Source organism: Rattus norvegicus, chromosome 8 (genome assembly GCF_036323735.1).
Source record: "Rattus norvegicus strain BN/NHsdMcwi chromosome 8, GRCr8, whole genome shotgun sequence".
Taxonomy (NCBI): Eukaryota; Metazoa; Chordata; class Mammalia; order Rodentia; family Muridae; genus Rattus; species Rattus norvegicus.
In genome coordinates, this window is record NC_086026.1 from 71,320,193 (window position 1) to 71,340,140 (window position 19,948).

The 19,948-nt window shown below is 49.1% G+C and overlaps 2 protein-coding genes across 24 annotated transcripts in view; both read right to left on the bottom strand.

The window, feature by feature from the left end:
- The window catches only part of Kif23 (kinesin family member 23), a 28,473-nt gene extending 26,754 nt beyond the window's left edge, over positions 1 to 1,719 (bottom strand). For 4 of the 21 annotated variants that reach the window (XM_063265494.1, XM_039081483.2, XM_039081489.2 and 1 more), the window contains exon 1: positions 286 to 1,707. In XM_063265494.1, the coding sequence (XP_063121564.1) occupies positions 286 to 465 (180 nt within the window). In that variant the 5' untranslated portion in view covers positions 466 to 1,707. Of the gene's footprint in view, positions 1 to 285 lie in introns of all 21 variants that reach the window. The other 17 variants (XM_063265504.1, XM_039081486.2, XM_063265503.1 and 14 more) reach the window with 11 other exon arrangements.
- A 5,485-nt stretch (positions 1,720 to 7,204) lies between these two features.
- Paqr5 (progestin and adipoQ receptor family member 5) overlaps positions 7,205 to 19,948 on the bottom strand; it is an 81,805-nt gene continuing 69,061 nt past the window's right edge. For 2 of the 3 annotated variants that reach the window (XM_006243209.5, XM_039081492.2), the window contains 3 exons: positions 16,507 to 16,603; positions 14,449 to 14,590; positions 9,571 to 9,828 (listed from right to left, as the gene is read on the bottom strand). In XM_006243209.5, coding sequence (XP_006243271.1) covers positions 9,587 to 9,828; positions 14,449 to 14,590; positions 16,507 to 16,603 — 481 coding nt within the window. In that variant the 3' untranslated portion in view covers positions 9,571 to 9,586. Of the gene's footprint in view, positions 9,829 to 14,448; positions 14,591 to 16,506; positions 16,604 to 19,948 lie in introns of all 3 variants that reach the window. The other variant, NM_001014092.1, reaches the window with a different exon arrangement.

A 19,948-nucleotide genomic window follows, 5' to 3' on the forward strand; every position in this document is an offset into this window, starting at 1 on the left:
GCACAGCGGGCCGGGAGGAAGGAAGCTGGGGAAGGATGGTCAGCCCAAAGGATGGCAAGCCGAGGAGGTGGTGGCAGACAGCCCCGAATTCGGAGTCAGCCTTCGCGGGCTGAGAGGACTGTGCGGGCGCGGGCACACCGGGATCAGCAGCCACCAGAGCTCTGCGCAGAGTACGGAGCTCCGGCCTACACGTACCGACTCAGCTCCCAGGCAGCCCCCAGTCTCCGCGTGAGGAGGGCGGCAACCCCCGCCCAGTCCTCCCAATAGTCCCCTCCTGGTACTCACGCCGACTTCATGACCGCAGTCTCCGTGCTGTCCTGACGCGCGCGCGGGACGTCGGGCTCCGACCGGAGCAGGGCTGGCGGGAACTAAGCCGTGGAGGCTGCGGCCGCGGGGACCCGGACTCAATCTGAAGAGAGCCCGGCGGCGACGCTGCAAGCCCAAGTGTGCGCCCGCCCGGCGCATTTCAAACAGGCCAATCAGCGACCGCCTGCGGCGAAGAGGCGGGGCCTCGGGGAGCCTTGGCACCGCCAGCAGGGGCGCTCGTCTCCTTGGCAACCCAGGAAACTAGCAGGAGGCTGAGGAGGGTAGTGCTCGAGAGAAACCAAGAGGGGAAATCCCGGCCCTTCCGTTCTGACGCAGAAACTGAGGTCTCCCTGCCTTTGTCCAGAGAATCTCTAAGGAAGTCGTGATCGGGAATGTTCTACTATCAGGCTGGCCGGTTGACTTTCAGGCCACCACCTCGTCTTATTCATTTTACTGTATTTTATATTTTATTTTTACATTTAATTCTACGTTTACATTTTATTCTACATTTACATTTTACCTTACTTTTGATGTTTATTTTGAGACGAGGGTCTCTTGTAGTCCAGGCTGGCCTCAAACTTACAGTGTAGTTCCCCAGGATGTTCTTGAAGACTATACCAACTTGGCAGTCAACCTTTTGTAAGTTCCCTTCTCTGGGTTCTCTCTCTCTCTCTCTCTCTCTCTCTCTCTCTCTCTCTCTCTCTCTCTCTCTCTCTCTCCTGGTGCTGGGGATCAAACCTAAAGCCTCACAATGCTAGGTAAAAGTCACTAAGCTACACATCCTTAACCTTCAAATTCTTGATTTTGATGTTTCCTGGATATACAGAGGTGACTAAAATCTACCCACTGTCCTTGTACAACCACCAAAATCTACCTCTTGTCTTCCGCAAATTGATTCTGTCTTTCTTAATCCCTGACCCATGCTGAAGATCTCGAGGACGTATCCACCACACCTGCGTTCTGTGACTCAGGCTCCACTTAGAACTTCCTTTAGGGCCAGCACTAATAAGGATAGTTTAATATCCACAGTTTAATGTCCTTATTACTGGACAATAGTCTTTCCAATATTTACTGTCACAAAGTGCTACAATGAATAAACCTGAAAATGCATCCTTTTACATTTCCAGAAGCAGATAAAAAGCTAACAGTCTTTGCCACCACCACCTTTCAAAACTGCTCCATTTGACAGCACTCTCACCTATAAATCACCGGTCTTGAGACCCTCAGTGAGACCCTGAGGCTAGTCTTCCTTCTCCATTGTGTCACCTATCACCTGTCCAAAACCCAAAGCACGCGCTTGAAACGTATCTGCCCCCACACTGAGGTCTCTCTTCTGTCTCTCAGTCTTCCTTCCCTCTGTGAAAGCCTCACCTTCACTGGGTCCTGGAGCCCCTGCCTCGCTGGGCTGTTGATTTCAGCAGTCGGCACAGCCTGTTTACTGAGTCCTCTCCCAGCGTATTCCCCCTCAGCCTCGCTAGATGGCACTGTTGCGTGCTCAACGCTTAACAGTATGGCCATGGCCCCTCATCTTTGAAAGGCTGATGGAGGTTCTCACTGAAGCACATGGGAGAGGTTCTCCCATTGCTCCATCTGCAGTTTTTACTCATGCTGGGTCTTCTCTTCTCTTGCTCCTATCCATCCACAGTAAAGCTCTCTAGCTCATTCGTTTTCTTAAAAGTACAATCAGTACAGCCCCGGACTTCTCTCTAGAATGTTGATGCAGACCAGAGCAAGTACAGAAGACAAAGTGTATCTGGGAGACATTTTTTTAGAAGAAATATTTTATACAATGTATCCTGATTACACTTTTCCCCTCCCACAACTCTTCCCAGATCCCCATGAACTCTCCGCCCGCCCACCTCCATGCCCTTTCTTTCCTTTTTAGAAAAAGAAAAAAAAGGGGGCGGGGGGAGAAACTCACAGGCATAAACTCACAATCCATAAACACACAAAAATGGAGGCCATTATAGACCCACAAATGCCCAATAAAAATGCCTAAACAAAGCAAAATGAGGCCAAAAAGTCTACAAAAATACCCCAGTGTTTGTTTTGTGTTGGCCGGTACTGCTGGGCATCAGGCTTATCCCTATGATTTATATATGCAGTGAGACTCCATTGGAAAAAACTAACATTTCCTTTGCAAGCATGTATCAAGTGCAGATAGCCTCTTGGCTGGGGTGAGAGCCGTGTGTACTTCCCTCCCTCAGCATTGGTGCCCAGCTGGCTTGTACCCCACAACCCCAGCACATGCTGCCACAGTCCCTGGGAGTCCATATGTAGACACGCCCTGTTGTGCCTAGAAGACTGTTTCCTTAGAGCCGTCACACCCTCTGGCTCTTTCGAGCTTCCTCATACTTTTCTCCCTGAGCTGGGAGGGGAGGGGTTGAGGAAGACATCCCACTTAAGACTAAATGTTGTGTAATCTCTCGCTCTTTTTATCCAGGTGGGTCTCTGTGTTGGTTCCCATCTATTGCAAGAGGAAGCTTCTCTGATGAAGGCTGGATGTTCCTTTAGCAGAATAATAGAGAATAGTATTTGGTTTTCCCTTAGGCCCCTATCCTATCCATTCTTAGGTTCTTGGCCACACATGCAGTGTCAGACACTGGGTCCATCTAGTAGAGTGAACCTTAACTAGGAGGGGTTTTTTGGTTTAGTTTTTTGGTTTTTTTTTTTTTTTTTTTCTTTTTTTCGGAGCTGGAGACCGAACCCAGGGCCTTGCGCTTGCTAGGCAAGTGCTCTACCGCTGAGCTAAATCCCCAACCCCAGTTTTTTGGTTTTTTGTTTGTTTGTTTGTTGTCTTTAGTTGGTGGTGGTGGTGGGCTTTTTGGGTTTTTGTGTGTGTGTGTGTGTGTGTGTGTGTGTGTGTGTGTGTGTGTGTGTGTGTGTGTGTGTTTGTGTTTTCGTTTTTTCAAGACAGGATTTCTTTGTTAGCCCTGGCTGTCTTTCTCTGTAAACCAGGCTAGCCTCAAGCTCATAGAGACTCACCTGGCTCTGCCTCCTGAGTGCTGGGATGAAGTCATCACCACCTGGCTTCGAGGCTGTTTTGAAAGTCAAATTTGATGGCTTGGTGGTTAAAGGTGATTGCTGCTTTTTCAGTTGACCCAAGTTCTGTTCCCAGCACCTACTTTAGGCTGCTTACAACCACCTGTGAATGACACCCTCCCTGTTCTCTAAGAGTACCTCTATTCCCATTAATATATACTCCTACACAGACACATACTTTATACCAACACATTGTTTATATATAATTAAAACAAAAATAAATCTTTTAAAAATTTATTTTAATTTATGAACGTTTGCCTGCTTGTTTGTACACCATGTGTGTGCAGTACCTGAAGAGGCCAGAGAGTGCATCACATCCCCAAGAACTAGAGAGAGAGATGGTTGTGAGCCGCCATGTGGTGCTGGGCACTGAACCCAGGTCCTCTGTAAGAGCAGTAAGCACTTTTAACTGCTGATCCACCTCTCCAGCTGTCTAAAACATAATCTTTTTTGGAGCTGGCAATGGAACTAGAGTGCTTGCCTGCCTAGCATATACAAAGCCCTGGGTTTGCGTCCCAGAGACATGATGGTGCGTGTCTGAGTACTTAGGATGTGGAGGTAGACAGAGCAAAGAAGCTCCTGTTGATTCTTAGCTCTAAAGCCTGTTCAGGGCCAGCCTTGGCTACAGGAGACTGTCTAAAAAGAAAAACAACAATAACAAACCAAGTCAGGCTGCTGGGTGTGTTTGTGCATACCTTTAAGCCCAGCACTCAGGAGGCAGAGGCTGGTAGATTTCTGTGAGTTTGAAGCCAGCCTGGTCTAAACAGCAAGTTCTAGAACAGCCAGAACTACATAGAAAGACTGTCAAAAAGAAAGAAAGAAAGAAAGAAAGAAAGAAAGAAAGAAAGAAAGAAAGAAAGAAAGAAAGGAAGGAAGAAAGAAGGAAAATGTCAAGTTTGAGGTATAATTTCTATCTCACAAATGTATCCCATGCTGCCCCTTCCTCATCAGCCCCCCACCCCCACCCCCACCCCCATCCCTTGGCAACTGCTTGTCTGACTCCCTTCCCTGATGTTTGACTTTTCCAGTCTCCTCTTCAGTCCAACAGGAGGTTCTGACATGTATCCCTGCATTGCATGTGCCAGCAGTCTGTGCCCTGTCATTTCCAAATAGCACTGCATCGAAGATTCATCTAGTCGCCAGCTAGGAGGAATTTAACTTGTTCCTCTTGTTGGTAGTTATGAATGAAAGAGCTGTAACTTGAAAAAAAAGTCTGTATATATGCAACACACACACACACACACACACACACACACACACACACACTTCTTTCTCTTGGGTAGGGCTGTGGGTCTGGTAATTATACCTTTAATTTCTGGACAAGAGGGAATGGCACTACAGATGCTTCAAACTGTATTTTGTTCCAGGTACACAGTGCAATGGTTAACTACACGTAGCTAAAACACCCAGATAAGCAAGTCCAGCTGTGGGAAGCCCACAAACGCCAGTGAAGAGCAGCTGCGGAAGCTCGGGTGTTTGAGAGGAGATAAAACGGAGAAAGGGCCATTCTGTAACTGGGACCCCATTCCACACACTCAGTCACCCTGACTGGCACAGTTCCTCATGTCGCGGTGACCCCCAGCCATAAAATTATTTGCATTTGATACTTCATAACTGGAATTTTCCTGTTATGAATCATAATGTAAATATCTGTTTCCCAATGGTCTTAGGTGACCCTGTGAAAGGGTTGTTCGACCCTCAAAGTGGTCAAAACTCACAGGTTAAGAACCGGTGGCTTAGACTATTAGATAATTCCAGACAGAAGGAAACTGAGACACAGCAAAGTTATAATGACACCTTTCCCACCCTAGCATGGCTTATTAAGGGTAAATCATGCCCCACACTCAAGGACTGAGCAAGTCTGAAAATTCATCCTGCTAACTGGCTATTGGGAGCAAATGTCCCACTACTGCAGAAGGGTTAGGAACTGGAAATGTTTCTAGCATTTCGCAACATTTTTCTGAATCCAAAATATGTTTTTGGTTTTTGTTTTTTTTTCCTTTAAAAAGTAGGATTGGAGCTAGTGACTGGATGAGCTGGTCAGGACGATTGACTCCAAGCCTGATGACCTTTGATCCACTTGATAAGTTTGATCCCCAGGACATGTTTCTCTCCCTCTTGGTAGGTCTAATGCTGAGTTTAAGTTTTGCACTGGGTGAATCTTCTGCATAAGGTCCCAGCAGCAGCAGGTGAGGGATCGCCTGAGGACCTTTCTTTTTTTTTTTTTTTTTTTTTTTCCGGAGCTGGGGACCAAACCCAGGGCCTTGCACTTGCTAGGCAAGCGCTCTACCACTGAGCTAAATCCCCAACCCCGGACCTTTCTAAATAGCCCAGTATCCAGTGCCTCTCCCCCCTTGCATCTTAAAGGGGGTGCTTTAAGCTTCAATGTGTTCATTCACACAGTCGGCCAACATTTAGACGGGATGAACTAAGGTTATCTTTAAGCTCCTCTTCAGCCACTCTTCGAGGCGGCCAGAGCCAGTTCTAGAAAGCTGACCCTTAGACAAGATAGCAGCCGATAACTGCCTTGCCAGAGGTGCTTCATTACCCAACGCCACGTACTCCACACACTCCCAAAGCAGCTCAGGAAAGAAAGCCCTGGGGCAGTCTCTCGGAGAAGAGTGGTTTCAGAATTCGTCTTTGTCTTCCAGAATGCCGGTGGACATTTCTAGAAGGAATAACCTGACTCCTCTCCTTCCAGTAAGACAGCCCTTTCTGGTCCCAAGGCCCGTAATGTCTGCCCACCACTCGCCACCCAGCCTGGCTCCAGTGGCCCTTTGAAGCCTCCCAGAACTAAGGGCTTATCAGATTGGCCATGCAGTTCTCTGGGCTACCTTTCTCCCAGCTCCCTAGGTCTGTTTCCTTGGCAGCGCTCATCTTTTTCCGGCAAAGGCAGGCCTCAAAGGGTTCCCCCACACCTCTTCCAGAGTGTTAGCCCTGTACCTACTGGTTTTGAAGTTGTTTGCTTTTTAAAGATTTATGTATGTGGGTGATTTGCCTGTATATCTGTTCACTCAGTGTCCACGGAGACCAGAGGCCTGTAAACCTCTGGAACTAGACCAGTGGTTCTCAACCTTCAAGTAAGCGACCCCCAACCACAAGTTACTTTCATTGCTACCTCATAACCGGGATCTTGCTACCGCCATGAATCGCACTGTAATATGCTTTTCCAATGGCCTTGGTGAACACCTGTAAAAGGGTCATTTCACCTGCAATGGGGTCGTGACCCACCAGTTGAGGGCCGCTAATCACTGTCAATTACCTAATGAATCTCAGACTGGCCTGGGACTCATGAGGAGCTGAATATGGCCTGGCCCTCCTATCCCATACCCCAATGCTGGGATCACAGGCATGCGCACTAGACACCATGCCCAGTTTATGCAGTGCTTAGTATCAAAGCCAAGGGCTTCATGCATGCCAGGCACAAACGTCCTACCAACCCAGCCACATGCCCAGCCCAGCTTTCTACCTCTCTTCTCCCACCATAAAACTGGGGCTGTGGGAGTGTGCAGTAGATGAGGACACCACTGAGAGCGTCAGATGGTTGCTACAGAATAAAATTTGTTATGCAGTTTGCAGTTCATGTACCAGAAATTTACCAGCCTGTATAAATTGTATCACTCACTCCCCCTTCCCCAGGGAGAGAATAAAACAATGAAACCTTATTTCTTGACCACTCATATCCAAAACATATTGGTCCTTGTCATCAGAGGGTGAAGCTGTGAGGTGCTGGCAAGGTCACTGATGTGGCCGGGCTGCTTAACCCTGGAGGGTGTGTGTTATAGGACAGAGGATATTCCAGACCCAGCATTGTAATGGACAGCCCCCCAAAGTCATTACCAAGTGCAGACCAGAGGCTGGTGGGCCTGTTAAAATTTATTTTGTGTCAGCATTTCTGAACTCCCCCAAAACACTATAAAACACTGAACTTTTAATTACAAATGCAACAAACAAGGGATTGCCATGTTTGATATCACAAACCTAAATAACAGAGTTTCTCCAAAGACAACAAATTAATCCAGAACAGCACAGTGATGTCTGCACACATGCTGATAAATGACATGCACATTCAGAGTCCAGGCAAGGGGGCGTGTGCCTAGACACACCCACCTATGCTGATGCACACGGCCAGAGGCTGATGTCAGAATGTCTGTCTCCACTGCTTCCTCACCTTGCCGAGAGAGGACTGCTGTGTGGAGACCTGGCCAGTGAGCTCCCAGCACCTGCCCGTCTTTGTTCCCAGTGCTGCAGGTACTGGTCCATACAGCCACAGCTAGGTTTCCATGGTGCACGTGGGCTGACCTCACCCTGATGCTTGCACATCTTGCCATCCCCAGTCCTATAAGATGATATTTTTAAGGCAAAATGAGGAAGAGGATGTGTTGTACAAGAACATAGTAGTATTTGGTTATAAGCATCAGTAACAAGGCAACGTTGGTCCAAGGATGGACAGGCAGCTATGGTTAGATGTATAAGGCTGAAGGGACTGTTGCACAAGGCTGTGGCACTTGGCAGAGGTGGTGGTGTTGTTCTCATTTTGTGATTTCTTGTTATTGTCTATTTCTTAAGAAAGGGCTTGGTTGGGCTTACTGTTCAGAAAGGATATCGGCATCCATCATGGTAAAGAAGGTACAAATCCTGAGTGTGAGGCTGGCCCAACGGTCAGGAGGCTGGCCGACCAGGTTCCATCGGCACATAAGATGCTGGCGTTTTAAAGTCAGCATACACGTCCAAGAGCCTCTCCTTCAAGCCTCTGGCTTTGCTTTTTAGTCTAGGGTTTAACCCATAAGACTTCATTTTCACTTAATGGGTTAAAAAAGGTCATCAGTAGTAGAAGACTCGAGAGAAAGCAGGGACACACATGTAGATGGCAAGTTGCTGGAACTTTGATCAAGTTGTAAATTAAAGACACCACAAATGTCTTCAGCATCTGCCCCTGCCCTCCTGTGTTGAAATCCTGGGGACATGCTCCGGTCCACATTTCAGAAACCTGCATTTCATGTAGGAAAGCAGAACCCTAGTTTACCCCCAGGAAATGCATGACACAAGCTTACCTGTGTTTCTATTTCACAGGTTAGGTTGAAGACAGGGCATTTGACTGTCCCACAGAGGCCAACACCCTCTGCATAAATACCAAGTCTGGCAGCATACTGGCGTGCCAACACGGTGCCAGGCACGCTATCTCCAAAGACAGCTCCTCCATTGCTTGAATGAAGGAGACAGGGAGCCCTAACAGTTGGGATGACATCACTTAGCTCCAGAGGCTGTCACATCTTCTGTGTACTGCAGAATACTTTGCAGCAGGTCCTGGGGATCGAACTCCTGTCGTCAGGCTTGGCAGCAAGCTTAACTCATTGAACCATCTCACTCATCTGGGGGGAAAGCTTAGCTATACAACATTCATCAAGTGTAGCCTCTTCTGCTTTTAAACATCAATACAAACACTGGAGAGGCAGGGCCGTATGCTTAATATGACTGTTTCAACAGAATTGAGAACTTTTTTTTTTTAAGAGACAATCTCATGTGTCCAAGGATGGCCTCAAACTCACTAAGTGTCCAAGGCTGGGTTTACACTCTTGATCCTCTGCTTCTGCTTTACTGGTTCTGAAGTTATAGGCACGAGCCACAGGACCAAGTTCTGCTGTGCTAAGGATCAAAACTAAGGCTTCAGTGTAGTGGCACGCACCTTTAATCCCAACACTCAGGAGTCAGACGCAGGCAGATCTCTGTGAGTTCAAAGCTAGCCTGGCCCACATAGTAAATTTCAGGACAGCCTGAGATACAGCCTGTCTCAACTAAACAACAGGCAGAAAGAAAGAAAGAAAGAAAGAAAGAAAGAAAGAAAGAAAGAAAGAAAGAAAGAAAGAAAGAAAGAAAGAAAGAGAAAGGAAGGAAGGAAGGAAGGAAGGAAGGAAGGAAGGAAGGAAGGAAGGAAGGAAAACAGGGCTCTGTATATTCCAGGCAACTATTTACCAACTGAGCTATACCACCATCCCCTTAACACCTCATTTTAAATAAGTTTAAAACTCAATATTTATCCGTATCCAGGACTTACGCCCACATTCTCCCTTTTACAGAATCCATGCATGTGTAGAGAACTCTGCCCAGTTAAATCCATTTTTTTTTCTATATGAACCCATTAAAACATGTCAAGACATCAGTTGCTACGAATGCTTTTGGCCACTGTAAGCCAGCACCACATCAACGACTGAACAGTGAAACTTGGCATGTTCTGAAATCATGTTTCCTTTTCATGTAATTCAGGCTCAGGGATCCGATACAGAGCAGCTGAGAAATAAATAATGTTGCTGAGGCTGAAGATGATGCACAGAAGTATGGCCGCTGCTATCTGAGGCAAAGAGAAGGGTCTGGAGGTGGCCAAGAGCCACTCTCTTCTCAGCGTCTTGTCCAGAAGGATGGCTTCCATCTGCAAGTGTGTGGCCAGGATGACGCACACGTGAAACAGCTGGTGACTGTGGCCTATGACAAACAGAAAAGGCCATCAAGATCGCCAGTCAGAACCAGAGAAATGGCTCAGTGGGTGAAGACTCTGCCGCTAAGCCTGATAATCTGAGAGCCACCCCAGGGACCCTCAGGAGAGTATCCATTCCCACCATTGTCCTCTCACCTCTGCACGTCATGGCTTGTGCACACCCCTATGTACACACACATCTATGTAACTTAAGTGCCAAGGAGTCAGCAGTCAAACAGTGTATGGACACAGGCTGTGACATGCATGCTAGCACGGCACAGCAAGGAGCCAGCCAAGAGATCTTGTGTATGGTTTTGTTTGTTTGTTTGGCCTCGCATTCTGGTATTTTGAGACTGGGTCTCCTGTTACACAGGCTCAACATGAACTCACTCTGTAGCTAAGGAGACCTCTGAAAGTAATGTCTGATGTCCTTGCTCCACCACCTGAGTACCGGGCGTACAAGTTACACAACTACACCAGTTTTATAATTTCATTTGTGAGAAGTGCTTAGAAAAGAACTGGCAGATGGCTCAGTGTGTCAAACTGCTTGCTGTGCAAACATGGAGACCTGAGTTCAAATCCCTGGCCCTCATATGAAATGTCAGGCATGGTCACGGATGCCTCTAATTCTAGTGCTGTGGAAGGTAGAGACAGGAGGATTGCTGGGGCTTGCTGTTTGCCAGCTGAGCTCTAGGTTTGGTGAGCTCTTAAGGCAAGAAGGCAGAGAGTGATAAAGACCTGACATCTTCCTCTAGCCTCAGAATGCAAATGTACATGCATACATACAAACACACATGCATACATACACACACCCACACACATGTACACACACATAGATGTACACCCACACAACACAGGCATGCACCCCACATGCATGCACACATGTACCTGTGTCCCCCGACACACACCATTTTCATGGTCCTCTTGTTCCTCCAACCTTTAAAGCCCTGGGATTGCAGGTGTGCCTGTCCCTAGATGTTGAAATCAGCCCTGAACCGTAACTTCACAGTGGGGCTGGTGTGCTCTGTCCAGCATGGTGTCCCAGAAGGAGAGCCCCCGGTCATGTCTCTCATTAGTCAGACAATAAATAGTCAGATATGCCTGTGGCACCCAATCTTAATTATGAATTTGTTTGGATTTAGAGTCAGCCTAGGTAGCAGCACCCCTCCCGTGTGTGTGTGTGTGTGTGTGTGTGTGTGTGTGTGTGTGTGTGTGTGTGTTCAGAGAGATTTAACTGAGTAGCATCTTCCAAAGAACAGTGAAAAAGAAACAGAAAAGGTGGTGTCCCCTGCCTCCTTCCTCAGCAAGAGCATCTCCTGCCCCTGCCACCATCCTCCCCTGCTTTCAGACTACAGCTTCTTAAGCCTTGCAGCATGGACCACCAACTCCTCAGGGTTCCATGCAGCCTCCAGTCCCAGTTTTGAACTGTTGGTGCGTCCAGCTTTGTGAACCGAACATCTAGCAGCTTCTGTGCCTCTCCAGCATGCTGCGAGCCATTGTTGGACTACCTACGCCCAATCTAGTAAATATTATGTGTGTGTGCATATATATTGAGTTCATATATATTGTGTGTGTCACTTCTGTTCTAGAGAACCCTGCTATATAACACCCTACTGTATTTTTAGGAATCAATATGAGAAAACTATGAAGACTAAATAAATAAAATCCTCTTCTAGAGCAATTTATGCAGCAAACCCATTTTCCAAAGGAAACTGTTGGGCACTCTGCTCTCCCAGGGCTAACTCTGATGTCAGCAGCATGGGAAGAGTCAGCCAAGTTTTCTGTCCACCTCTTCCCAAGTGTCTTTGTTTCAACTTCTGGCTAAACAGAGACATGACCAGGGCTCTCCTTGGATGCCATGCTGGACTGGGCTCACCAGCCCCACTGTGGTGGATAGGAGCACAAGCAGTAACAGACAGGAGTAGGCAAGGTCATGAGAAAAGGAGTCCAAGGTGAGGGACACAAAAGGCAGGATGAGAAGATGGTACTTTCCCTGACAGAACTGTGTGGCTCTGAGCCATTTACCTCTGAGCCATTTACATGCCAAAGTCCAACCAGTGGCCATCTTTGGAGGGATAGTTAAATTCCAGTGACATCATTGGGGTGGCCCCTGATCCACTGGCCCTGGACATGATCTACACTGAGGAAGAACCTCATGAGGACTGTGGGAAGGTACTCATCCGCAGGCCAAGGAAAGAGGGGGAAGACACCATCCCACTGAGACCTTCATGTCAACTGTTAGCCTCCTGAGTGTGCTTCCCTGGTGTGTGGGAACTGCAGGCCTAGCAAACCAATACAACATGACAGTTAAATAAGGCTTCTCCAGATGTCTATATCCAGGTATAGTGGCACCTACTGTAACTTCAGCACTCCGTAGGCAGAGACAGGAAGGTCACGAGTTCAAGCCCAGTCTGGTCTACATATTGAGTTTAAGATCACCCTCCATTACACATTGAGACCCTATCTAAAAAATAAAAAAAAAGTGTGTGTGTGTGTGTGTGTGTGTGTGTGTGTGTGTGTGTGTGTGTGAGAGAGAGAGAGAGAGAGAGAGAGAGAGAGAGAGAGAGAGAGAGAGAAGACTCGGTAGTAAAGGCGCCTTCCACCAAGCCTGACAACTGGAGTTGTTCCTGCAAATTGTCCTTTGACCCCTACATGCCCATATCAGCATATACAAACACATGCAATAAAAAATTGTGTTAGTCCTGTATGGTAGCACAAAACCTACTTCAGAAGTATTCAACAAGCTTGCTACAGGGGAGGGGCACCTGGCCACAGCACATCCTTTTCAGACAGGAGCTGAGTCAGGGCCTTGGCAAGCATGTCTGCTGTTTTCCTTCAGCCCCAGCCTCTGTCCCAGGAAGAAGGTGAGTACGTGGCACCTAGCCTTACTCAAGTTCAAAGCACAGGCAGTGCCCACCTCCAAACGTGTGTGATGCCGGCACATGACCTCTGCTGCAGCTGTGACGCTGTGTCAAACGCAGAGCCCTGATCCACTGCATTCACTAAACCTGCTCCCATGAGAGAGATGCGCAACAGATTGGCCACAGCAGGAAGAGTGGCTTCAAACTCCCCACTTACGTCTCAGGGCCCTGTAGGCCTGGGGTAGCCAGGTCTGGCAAGCACCCTCCCCTATTACCAGGAAATTTTTCTGAGAGACAGGACTGAAGTGAATTGGGAAAAAAAATGTGGAGAAGCCAGCGTGACCAGTATTTGCCACACCCCTGCCTGCCCCTGGGTCCCCAAGCCCTGATCCACAGCTCTTGTCTTCCTTAAGGTGGGGCTGGAGTGGGTAGGCAGAAGCCTGGGGCCTCCAGTTCCTGCTTCTGACTGTGCTCTGTAGAATAAACAGAGTTTTGCTGGCTGAAGTCCTTTCTGATAGGACAAAGAGAAGGAGGAGACTCTAGATCACGCAAAGCCTATCTGACTCCATCGCTGGAGCAGGTGGAGAGCAGGCTCCAGGCAGGGACAAAAGTGGCTTGGTGAGAACCTAGGTGCTTGCTGGGGTGGGGAGAGCAACTGGCCTCCTGAGCCTCACAGTCTCTAGTTAAGGAACTCTTGTACTGAAGGCTTGTCACCCTCCACAGAAGCCACCCAAGGGTGCTGCGGGGGCTAATAGTGTCAATTTCACAGTCTCTGGAAACACCCAGGAGACAGACCTCTGTGTATGTCTCTGAGAGAGTTTCTAGATTGGTTTAACTGAAAAAGGGAGAGCCGCCATTCCGTGGGCCTGGACTGAAGAAGGTGAGTCGAGTGCCAGCCTTCATCTCTGCCTCCTGACTGCGGCCTCAGTGCCACCCACTGCCAACGCTACCCACTCATGCTGTGCCACCACGCCTTCCCTTTCCTGGTGGGTCGTATGTCAAAGCATAATCCAAAAGTTAGCGCTTAAGTTTATGGTCACAGCAACAGAAAGGTGGTAAAACAGGTGCCTTCCTTCCAGCCAGAGACAGAGGCAGGTGGGAAGACCCCTCCCACATCCTGCCCTGGAGAAACAGGAACATTGCAGCATGGAGGAGCTCTGGACTCTGACAGGCCACCCGAGTCAGTGAGCTTGGGCTCTCTACAGTGTCACACGGGTGGCCACTGTGAGTGCTGGCCTCGCCCCAGCTTTGGAGTTCTGGGTCAGGAGGTCTGAGGTTGGACCTGGAAGTTGCAGTCTCAGACCTTTCTGCTGCTAGTGTTGATGAGAGACAACTGGAACCATGGCTCCACACGACCGAGGGCCCTCTACTGACAGTGTTTAGAATAGACCTTCTTCTCTGCACACCTGTCTGCTGCCTGCTACCTTCAGTGTCACCTGCAAACCCATCTTCTTCCTCCCTGTGTCTGTCCCCCATGGCCATGCTGTGCTAGGAAGTCAGACTCCAGGTACCAATAGGATGGTTGCTCATTGGAACACCTACCTGTTCCCCTCCTCCCTGTCCCCTGCAGTGCGGTAGCCACACAAAGGGTGGCTTCAATCAAGGTGTAAGGTAGGTCACTGTACGTCACTCGCCAAGGCCTATGCCTAATGACTCCCTCAGGGGTCACTCCTCTCCAGGTCCCCTGCCATGTGGCCATATACACTTCATCAGGATGTTTCCACCCCAGTGGACAGTCACCCCCCACCCTTGTCCTGCCATACTTACCAATGTAGTCAAAGCGTCCAGGAGCCAGTCGCTCTGGCAGGTGAGCAGAGTACAAGAAAGAGGCCAGGAGGGTCATGACCATGTGCTTCTGGTGGTACAGCATGGCTTCATTTCTTGAACTCTCCCCTGGGAACAGGAAGAGCTGCGGGTGTTTGAAAGAACAGATGGTCTTGAGGAAAAAAGCCAGGCTCATACCTCTCGGCACACCAGCACGAACTCCAGAGGGGATGAGGGGAAGCAAGAAGAAAGAGGACAGGCAGAAAAGAGGGGGGGGGAGGGAGGAGGAGGAAGAGGAGGATAAGGAAGAGGAGGAAGAGGAAGAAGAGGGTGGGAAAGAGAAAACCCTACTAGATGTCACTGCACTTTCTGGGGGATAAAATGCAGACATTGAAGAACAGTTCTATTTGCACCTGGCTCCGGATGTCAACTCCGGAAAAAACTCTTTAAAAAGAAAAAGTCGGGCTGGAGAGATGGCTCAGCGGTTAAGAGCACTGACTGCTCTTCCTGAGTTCCTGAGTTCAATTCCCAGCAACCACATGGTGGCTCACAACCATCTGTAATGGGATCCGATGCCCTCTTCTGGTGTGTCTGAAGACAGCTACAGTGTACTCCTATGAATAAAATAAATCTTTGAAAAAAAAAAGAAAAAGAAAAAGTCTCGGGAGCCTGTCTGCATCATCAAAAGGCATCAGTATTTGGCCCAGCTTGGTGACTCAAGCTTGAATTCACTCCCTAAGGCAAAAATGTCGGAAGCTCAAGGCCCATTTCGGCGATGGAGCTAGTCAAAAGTCAGCTTGAGCAACTCAGTGAGATCCTGTCAGTAAATCAGTAAATGGTTGGTGATACAGCTCTGTGGTAGAGCCTTGCCTAGCACACAGGAGACCTTAGGCTCAATACCCAGCATCAACCGTCCCTCAATGTCTGACCATTATGTTGCTTAAAGGTTAAGCAGAGTTATTGTGCTATTTTTATAAATAACAAAAGTGGCTTCCCCTGCTACTAGGAACCAGGCACCAGGCTGGCCAGCCACATGCCCGCCCCATCTGAGCTTCACTGGGAACCTAAAGGCAGACTCCCGCGTTTTGCACACAAGGAAAGTGAGCCTGAGACTGACTTGCAAGCCACCAATAAGCATTGAGGTGAGGGTTGGAATGGAGCCAGTGCAATTCTGCCGCCTCCTGCTGTCCCACACAGCCACTAGACAGCATCACAGGACATTAAATCCGCATGCAACCGATAAGGCCATCAGCCGTGGTTCCCTGTGTGTCTGCACAAACTCCGAGGACAGAGAGCAGTGAGCTTCATGCCCATCCCCAAGTCTCCTGTAGACCTGCTCAAGGGAATTAGAGAAAACACCCACTGCTTCCCAAAGGTAGCAGGCAAACTCCTCACTACCCTGTGCCCCTAGCCCTTGCCGTCTGGGCCTCACGCTGCCTCTGGGAGAAGCTCCCTCACAAGGTAATGCTGACCCGGTAAGATGCATTATATCCAGGAATCTCAATTACCACCTATGCGGAAGCAGATGCTAGCCTCATAACGGATGAGGAAAGGCTCAGAAAGGTTATGCATACTGCCTAAATCCCACAACAAGCAACCATGGAGACTAGGATTTGAACCCAGGCCCATGTGATCTGTAAGTGAAGGTCTTTTCCCTTCTTGTCCGGGGTTTGTTATCCCACCTCATCTCCCTTCCCTGGTCCTTTGTTTCCTTCTAATGTCGCCTTTAAGACTTCCACCCCCACCTTTTCCTTCACTGACACACTACATTACTGACACTGTACGGCTGTGCTTGTATTATTGGGCATTCCCTGCAGCTGGCCCTGATGTTCACCAACCCCCAGGCTGCAAGCCTCTCCCAGTTCTCTGTGGTTGCTCCTAAGGCCTTACTCAGTTTGTCTCCAAGGGCCTCTGTGTTCATGCTATCTCTGACTGAGCATCCAACGTCTATAAGTCCAGCCAGGGCCCAACTCGGTGTCATGACTTCCTCAGAGCTCAGGAAACAATCCCTTCGGCACTACTGACAGGAAGAGAGGAGATGTAGCTGCTCTGTGTCCTTACCCTGTAGAAGATGGGGAGTGAGTCCCAGGCGTAGGGGTAGGCGAAGGCCAGGACCCGGAGCAGCTTGCAGAGCCGGGGCTTCTGGAGTTCAAGAAACCTGCGGTCAGGGAGGAAACGGGAGCTTTTCAGGAACTCACATGTGTGCACACGGGTCATCAACAGAGGACAAGCATTTCTGCACAGTCTCCTGTGGAGCACAGCTTCTCCATGAGCCTTTCTTGTTCCTCCTACACTGGTGGAAATGACAAAACTTCAGCCAAGAAGGAGAAGCTTGCTGTAAGAGCATGAAATGCCATGGTATGCAAACCAAGAAGAGGGAAGATGGGCTTCAGGCAGACACCCTGCAAAGGGCAGAGGGGACTGAACAGCAGAGACACCACAGAGACAGGAAGTGGCCTCAAGCACAGACCCTGGGTCTCACATTCTACAGAAGCAGAGTTGCACCCAAGCAACTGGAACCACCCAGGTGATGGCCACACAAAGACCTGGGTTCAAGGAGGTATTGGGTAACCTAGAGAAGTTTCTAGAACATTTATACAATACACAGGAACACTGGCCTGGGGAAAGCGACTATGCAGAGTCTGTCTTTCTCTCTTCCCTGAGCTGTCCCACTACCCTCCAATACAAAGACAGAACCTATTGTGCTGACTGTTTAGAAGCAAGAGGCAGGAACTTTCTAGATTGGTCATCACTGAGGACCTAGAGAGAGGCAACAGCTTTAGACTTTCAGTAGTACAAACCCCCAGACTGGCTTCCAGGAGGTCAGGGTGGAGCAGGGAGACCCCACCCAAAACTCCACCTCTGGGGTATGGAGATGTAGCTCAGCTAGTAAATTACTAGGCTAGCATGCGGGAAGCCTTGGGTTCCATCCCCAGCGCTCAGAAACCAGACTTGATGACAAGTCAAGGGGGGTGGATCAGAAGTTCGAGGTCATTTGTTTAAGATTTATTTAATTTATATGAATGCAGCCTGCTCTATAGGAGACCCTGTGTCCAAAAAATCAAAACAAGTTCAATTCCCAGCAACCTCATGGTAGCTCACAACCATCTGTAATGGGATCCGATGCCCTCTTCTGGTGTGTGTGAAGACAGTGACTGTGCACTCACATACATTAAATAAAAAGCAAACAACCAAAACCCAGTGGCCTTCTCCACCACACTCCAACACTGGGGAAGAGGCGGCGGTGTTATGGCTTCTCAGGGACACACCAGATTCCAGCACAGGCCAGACACATCAGGACCACGCTGCATTGCAGGTTGCCTCTAAAGCCGTATCTGACCTGTCCCTGCCTCACAGTGCTGTTGTAAGGACTTGAAAAAACAAGGCGTCACCACCCTTAGAGTCACGCTCAGCCCAGCTACTAAACACTGCTCTGAAAACAAACCCCTCCCTCCCTGGCTGGCACAGAAGACCAGAGCAAGAGACGACAGGTTCTGGGTGGAAGGTCTAAGGAGGAGCTGAGAAGAGATACACACAGCTAGGATTTGGCCCAAATGCCCTTGCCTGCTGCTGACAGGCCCAGCCTCTGTCTTTCTTCCCCCCAGGGGCCCATAATCCCAGCAGAAGCTGTCCAACTGTAATAGGCCAACCGGTATCTACCGTATCTGGAACGGGCTCACTCCTAAAAGAGTGCTCCTTGTGGCTGGCCACTTACACATAAAGAAAATCTGGCTCTGACTTGTCGAGGGCTGTGCCCCAAAGCATAGGTTTCCTGTGAAAAAGTGCTTCCCCAGAAGGCAAATGAATCAGCCTCTCCAGCAGCAAAGCTGGGTCTACAGGGGACCAAAAAGAAAAAAAGAAAAAGGGGGGGTGGGGGGGGGGGAGACGCTCCCAAAGTTCAATTCCATATCTAACCACAGGATGTCGCAACAGCCAGAGATTCCTGGCCCGAGATGCCTCCGAATCACCCAGCCAGTATCAAGCACAGGATGTCGCCACAGCCAGAGGTTCCTGGGACCGAGAGCTCTGCCCACGAAGCAATTGCAAGAAAATGCTGGATTTGGGAAGAAGCCTCCCTTTAGATTAGGTTGAGTCAATAATCTTGGCAACTCGTTCCCTTTTGGTCCTAAGATAGCCTGTCAGAGCCCTGTGTGACATGACCTGCTTCTCTTGCTTTCTGTTCTGCTCCACAGAGCAGTAGCAGTCCCCTCTCTTTGGGGTGTGTGTGTGTGTGTGTGTGTGTGTGTGTGTGTGTGTGTGTGCCTGTGTCCTGCCTCTCCTGTTCCTGGAACCCTCTGAAGGCACGATCTGACTTTTCACAGTGGGTCCCCAGAGCCCAGGAAGCCTTTGAGGAATGTTGGTTAGGTGAGTAGAGACAGTAGCCTAGGTGTGCTCTCTGGATCAGCAGAAAACAAACTATGTCATGGTAAAGGAGAGGAAGCCCCAAACAGGGGCTCAGAGGACATTCCTGGGTCAGTGCCAAATGTCCTCACCCAAATCCTGCAGGTGTGCTGAGTACAGGTATGCACTGCTGGACCTGCATGGTGGGGGGTGGGGTGGGGTGGGGGCTAGAATAAAGAATGTGTCCTGGTGGTAACAGGTAGTCAGCTTTAAAAACTCAATTTAAAAGGCTGCAGACATCCTACTAAGCTGCCCTCTGTGCTCCTGGGAAAGAAATCTTGGCCCACAAATCATAGGGACTGTATCTTTCAGACCCACACACCATCGCTATCCTTACTACCCACACCTTTTGCTCCCTCTGGCCCCAGTTCTGAATACCAGAGCCATGAGGAGCTTAGGGACCAACTACACAGGGGCAATAACTGACCCAAAGACCAGACTCAGGGGTCTACCCCAGGAACCCATGCAACCACAGGAAAGGGCCCCCAGGCACACTGCAACTCTGTGCTGTGAGTATGCCTCTGACCTTGTATCACCCAAGATGGGGACCCGATTCCTCTCCCCACCACCTGTAAAGCCCCCAGATTTCCACTATGGTGCAGGGGCGTATGCCGCACCATTTAACGCCTCCTGGAATTAGGACGGAGCAATCCAGGAGTAGAGACTTTATTTCCTGGCTTGACAGGTAGATTCAAACTCTGCCCAGCTTTCATGGAATTCTGTGATTTCCAAGAAAATAAGAGTCTCTCTCCCCATCTTCCAAGAAGAGAGCAGTTCCCCAGGGATGAAGCCACAGAAAATTCAGTGGGACACACCAAGCAAGACACTTTGATTCCCAGGGAGAACAAACCATGCCTGCCCCTTGACCTTCTCAAATATTCTGGCAACGGAGGGCAGACTGGGGTGAACCTATCTGATGCTGCATAAAAATTTATCCCCCCTCGCATAAAAAAAAAAAAAAAAACAAACAAACAAACCAAGAACACAGTTCCCCACAACCTGCGTGTCACCCAGAGAAAACCAGAACTAAAACCATCCCAAAGAGGGAGCCCTTACTCTGCCTGCTTCTCTCTGGGGAGGGGATAGTACAGTTGGAGGTACA